The 4,715-nt window shown below is 35.7% G+C and overlaps 1 protein-coding gene across 1 annotated transcript; it reads right to left on the minus strand.

The window, feature by feature from the left end:
• Nucleotides 1-2,079: 2,079 nt before the first annotated feature.
• Nucleotides 2,080-4,396, minus strand: LOC131078883 (expansin-B3). The gene is made up of 5 exons (XM_058016710.1): nt 4,192-4,396; nt 3,935-4,047; nt 2,832-3,016; nt 2,617-2,746; nt 2,080-2,524 (listed from the first exon to the last, which is right to left on the minus strand). The coding sequence occupies exons 1-5, from the start codon at nt 4,349-4,351 to the stop codon at nt 2,330-2,332; spliced, it is 783 nt and encodes a 260-aa protein (XP_057872693.1). The 5' UTR covers nt 4,352-4,396; the 3' UTR covers nt 2,080-2,329.
• Nucleotides 4,397-4,715: the final 319 nt, after the last annotated feature.

Here is a 4,715-nt window from a genome sequence, read left to right on the forward strand (position 1 = left end):
AAGATACTTGAAAATTTCTTGGCAAACTTAGCTTTGCCTTGAAAATTTTTGGTATTTTTCTTGCATGAATCATAGTGAGGGAACCTTACTACTGACAGTCATGGTTCTCCCTCATAATCTTCCCTTTTACTTTGTCAATCGAAGTCGTAAGATCCTTAGTCCACTGGGGGCTTAGTGTATCTTGCCTCCTTGACCTGGTGAAAGTCTTTCAACATTGTTTCCTTGTACTTTACCGGAAGTATGGGCGTACGCTTATACTCCCGCTAAAGTGGGGGCTAAATGTAGCGTCCTAAAATTGCGACACTTGCAATTTCGACTGCATTTGGGTCTTCACGATGGTGGCGCAACATTGAACCTGAATGGAGACCCCGAAACCTACTTTTGACATCAAAAACTGCATCTTTCTGCACCTTGGCCTGATCCTCCTCGCACCCTGTTGTCCCGGGAGGTGGGACCATGGTGCCCAGCGCCCTAGTCCCTAGCCCTATTTTGGGCCCGGTCTCTTGTTGGGCATCGGGTCTTTAAGTTTGCAATTCGAAAAATAATGTGCCTAGGTCGGCCTAAGGTCGGAAAAATCAGTCTCTCAACCCTAATTGACAAGTATATAAACTACTTTTCCTCTCCTAGAAAGGAAAAGAGGAAAATAAGCAAGAGGAAGAGGCGGAAGCGATATTCAAACATTCAAACATTCAAGCATTCAAGCATTCCTTCAAGCAATTGAGTATTCTAAGTCTCCATTCAAGGCTAGGTGTTGCATTCAAAGACAAGGATTCAACCATTGAAGAGGAGATCACTTACAACATACAAAATACAACATTCATTACACCTTCGCATGTAAGAATACAAACATTCTTACGACAAGGTATCAGTACTTGTTTACATTACAAACATTTACATTTACAGCATTCTCATTTCTTGGTTAATTCCAAAACCAGGGTTTGACCTAAAGGCAAACCCCTAATCCCTAACCCCCCAATCGTCCTCTCTTTTTCATGTGTAGGTTGCAGGTATGCGGTTGTAATTGAAGATCTAGAATCCTTGTGCAGAGACGAACAGATCCCCCTTCATTTCACGGATTTTTCAGAGGACCGTGTGCACTCTGGGTGCCATCGTCCCGTCAACTTTTGCTCAAATTTGCAGGACAGCATCGTCTCGACATTTTACTGCTAATTTCAGGTCTGCAGCTTCATCCCGTATCCCTATCTCTATTTATAAGTGAATCTTTCCTACTTTACATGCATTCCTAGTTCAATCATTCTATCTACATTCTTTACAAAAGAGGGTATCCTTGATGTCTTAACCCTTGAAACTCGTTTAGAATCCAGTCTTGCATTGTGTGGGATTGGATCTTGTGGGTTTCAACCCCTCTTTTGAATGTAAAGTCTCTCCCAAGTGAAAACCGTCAACCCTAGTGACCTCCCTTCTCTCTCCTTGGAGTGGGGGAACATCTAGGGTTCGATTTTCTGCTTTACAATATATATATATATATGCTTCAATAATCAACTTTTTAAATTGTAAAACTATTAAATGTTTAACAATTTTGATTTAAATTTAATAACTGTTAAATATTAAATCAAAATTTAATTTTTAATCAAAAAATCATATTAAATTTAACAATTATTTATTTCTTTTTTATCTTATCTATTTATTTACATTCACTCTAATAATTTATGTATAAATTATTAAATTTAAATTTGTAAATAATATAATTTTATTTTTAAAATGTATAATTTTATATATTATAGTATTAGTGATTGTAATTTATAAATTATTTTATCTTGAAAACAAATATATAATTGTTAGATACTATTTTATATATTAAATTTTTAATTATGAATATATTGAAATAAAATAGATTATTAAAAGAATATTTAAAAATTCAAATTTTAAATTATTAAGACTATTTAAGATGTCCATTAAAAAATGATTTATACATTCTTCAACCACCATTCAACAATATTCAATTATATAATTAGAAATTTTGGATATGCCATGAAGTTTGATAACAACAAACAATTATATTTAAGTATAAATGGTGGAAAATATAAATAGAGAACAACATATGATGTCATTTTCTTAAGCTTATTATTTCTGCAATTAAGTAGGTGAAACCATACATTGACTTCCTCCAACACTAGCTTGGACATGTGAAACAATGCCTTACAAACTGGTTGAGAATGGGATAGGATAGAAAATGCCTCATTTATGAAGCATACCTATATATCAACACACTAATATTACAGACAAACTGAGATGGCAATATAATATATGTAAACATGGTCTGATAAAGGAAGTAATATGTTGGATGGAGGAAAGCATTTGTTGCTGCTTAGTCATAGTTAACAATGGATGTATACACAGCATCGGGCTGCCAATTCTGAGGGATAACATTATAGGCAGTAAGTGTGCTTCCTGAAGAAAGAGACTTCAATCTGATTGAAAATGGAGCCTTCAAGGGACCTTCATTCAAACACCAATTAGCACCCCATGTCTGTTTCAGTCCTTCCCATACAGTAGAGTTATTCTGCACCCAATCAAACAATATGAATATTACAGAAGATTCTTGCATGCAAGTTTTTCTAAATATGCATAACTAGAATTTAAACAGAAGGTTACCTGTTGCAGATCAACCTCTTGAAGATCACCATCTCCATTCTCATACTCAATTAGCACAGAGAACCAATGATCAGTTGATCCTTCATTCACATGGAATGTAACCTTCTTACCAGGATACTCACATGGCACTCTGAGGAACAGGATTGAAAGTAAGGCTAAGAAGTGAACATCTAGATATTGTATTTGGTGTAAGAAGAAAATCTATTGAAAAGTACCGTTTGTAGAAGATGGGCAACACTCCTGCATTACGAAGACCAGAAGCTTGAGCAGGATTGACTGCCATCCCTGAGAAAGCAGTACCACTGAGATCAAAGTGGTTTGATGAGCAACCTGGGCATTCATCTGTAACCACTACAGTCACGGGTGTGTCCGAGCATAGGCTATTCTCCTCACATTTTACCTGAAACCACATTTGCAAATGAAATTTAACTAGAGGTATTGGAACAATCAAAATATCATACAAATCAAAGAGTTTAGATCTATTGGTTGAGTACAGTTGATAAGGGCAGTGATGTAGGTCAATTGATTGAGTACAATTGATTAGGGCAATAGTATGTTTTCTGATTATGTCATCTACCAACGTAAACCCCTAGAGATGTTATATAAAGGATGAGGCCAGGATCATACTCCAAAAGACTTTGATAAGATGGATAGATACCTCTCATTCCTTAGCTCTCAGCCAAAAAGATATCAACATAAATTTGTGCTCTGATATTAGACAGCAAAACGAACTTACAGGTAATATAAAATTGTATCACTCTCTATCTAAATTATCAATCTCTGTCTAAAACGTTTCTTTAGAAACAATTTGATAAAAACCCATAAAAACCAAATCAATTTAAAAAAACCAAATAGCATAAAACTTAGTTTTATAACAAGTGAAATCTTTAACTAGTGACATAGCCAGACATTACAGTTAACAGTTAATGCATTAATAGTTTATCAACTTAAAAAACTTGTAGACAAACCATAACAAATTGTTTGTTTAAGCCTTTCAAGTGACATATGTGTTGGAAATAAGTCACATCTGAACCAAAGATAGATTAATCTTTAAGAAATCAGCAGTACAATGATAGAACACTTTAACAACAAATGGAAGATCCTAAATTCAGATCCAAACTGATCCACGAAAAACTAAACTAAAATTCAAAAAGCCATAACAAACTAGCTTTGAATAGAATCTATAACTAATATACTCAACAATACACCAGTGTTTCTCAAGGGAACAGTGAACATCTGAACTAAGGCTCAAAGAGCCATACCAAACTAGCTTTCAATAGAGTCTATATCTAATATACATGGTGTTACACTATTATACCTGATAGCACTCTCCACAGCCTTCACCTCCTTTGAACAAATCCGGGCTTACTGCAGTTACCCGGGATGCAAAAGGCGTTGCCTTAACAAGGCTACCGTACCCACACGCCCCACCTATTATCACAATCACTAAGTGTTATCATCCAAAAGTTTCTGTATCCCTTCAATTGACTTTAGTGGTGAAGAAAAGCAGAACAAAGAAAAACGTGTATATATATAAGAAAACATATTAAAAGGTGGTTGTTAGTGTATATTTACCCTCACTTCCATCTCCATCAGGACTGCCATACCATGTAGCAGTAGCTTGCTGCCAATCTGCAGCTTCTGCTAAGTTATACATCGCCTGAAAGCCCAAGACAACGTCAATGCATGCAACTATCAAGCCCATTATCACCACCTTCCCCATGCAAGCCGCCATAGCCAGAATAATACTAGACTAGACTAGACTAGACTAGACTATATACTACTGGATAAGAAGAGTAGTGAAAATGCAAGGAGAGTGTTGTACTTGTTCTACTTATATAGCAGCTTCGAAGAACTGTTACTCTATACTTATTACCAATCTAAATCAACTGTAAACAGTATTGTTTCTTGTGTAGATTTTCTCTATATTTTCAAGTGAAAGTTGTCTGGGAAGGAGGGAAACAGAGGACCCACTTAGATAATAGAGAATGATATATGTGGATCTCATGGTTGCTTTGGAATGTGTGATTAGTTGATCGTTATTTTAGTTACTGTTTTGGCAGTCCTCACTTAATTGCAGAACGTGGGAGGCGGAGACC

Source organism: Cryptomeria japonica, chromosome 2 (assembly GCF_030272615.1).
Source record: "Cryptomeria japonica chromosome 2, Sugi_1.0, whole genome shotgun sequence".
In the NCBI taxonomy this organism is placed as follows: domain Eukaryota; kingdom Viridiplantae; phylum Streptophyta; class Pinopsida; order Cupressales; family Cupressaceae; genus Cryptomeria; species Cryptomeria japonica.

Coding starts and splice junctions, on each gene's coding strand:
- LOC131078883 (XM_058016710.1), bottom strand. CDS start 4,351: ATGGCGGCTTGCATGGGGAAGGTGGTGATAATGGGCTTGATAGTTGCA. Junction 4,048..4,191: donor TGATGGAGATGGAAGTGAGG/GTAAATATACAC, acceptor TTGTGATAATAG/GTGGGGCGTGTGGGTACGGT. Junction 2,525..2,616: donor AAGAGGTTGATCTGCAACAG/GTAACCTTCTGT, acceptor GATTGGGTGCAG/AATAACTCTACTGTATGGGA.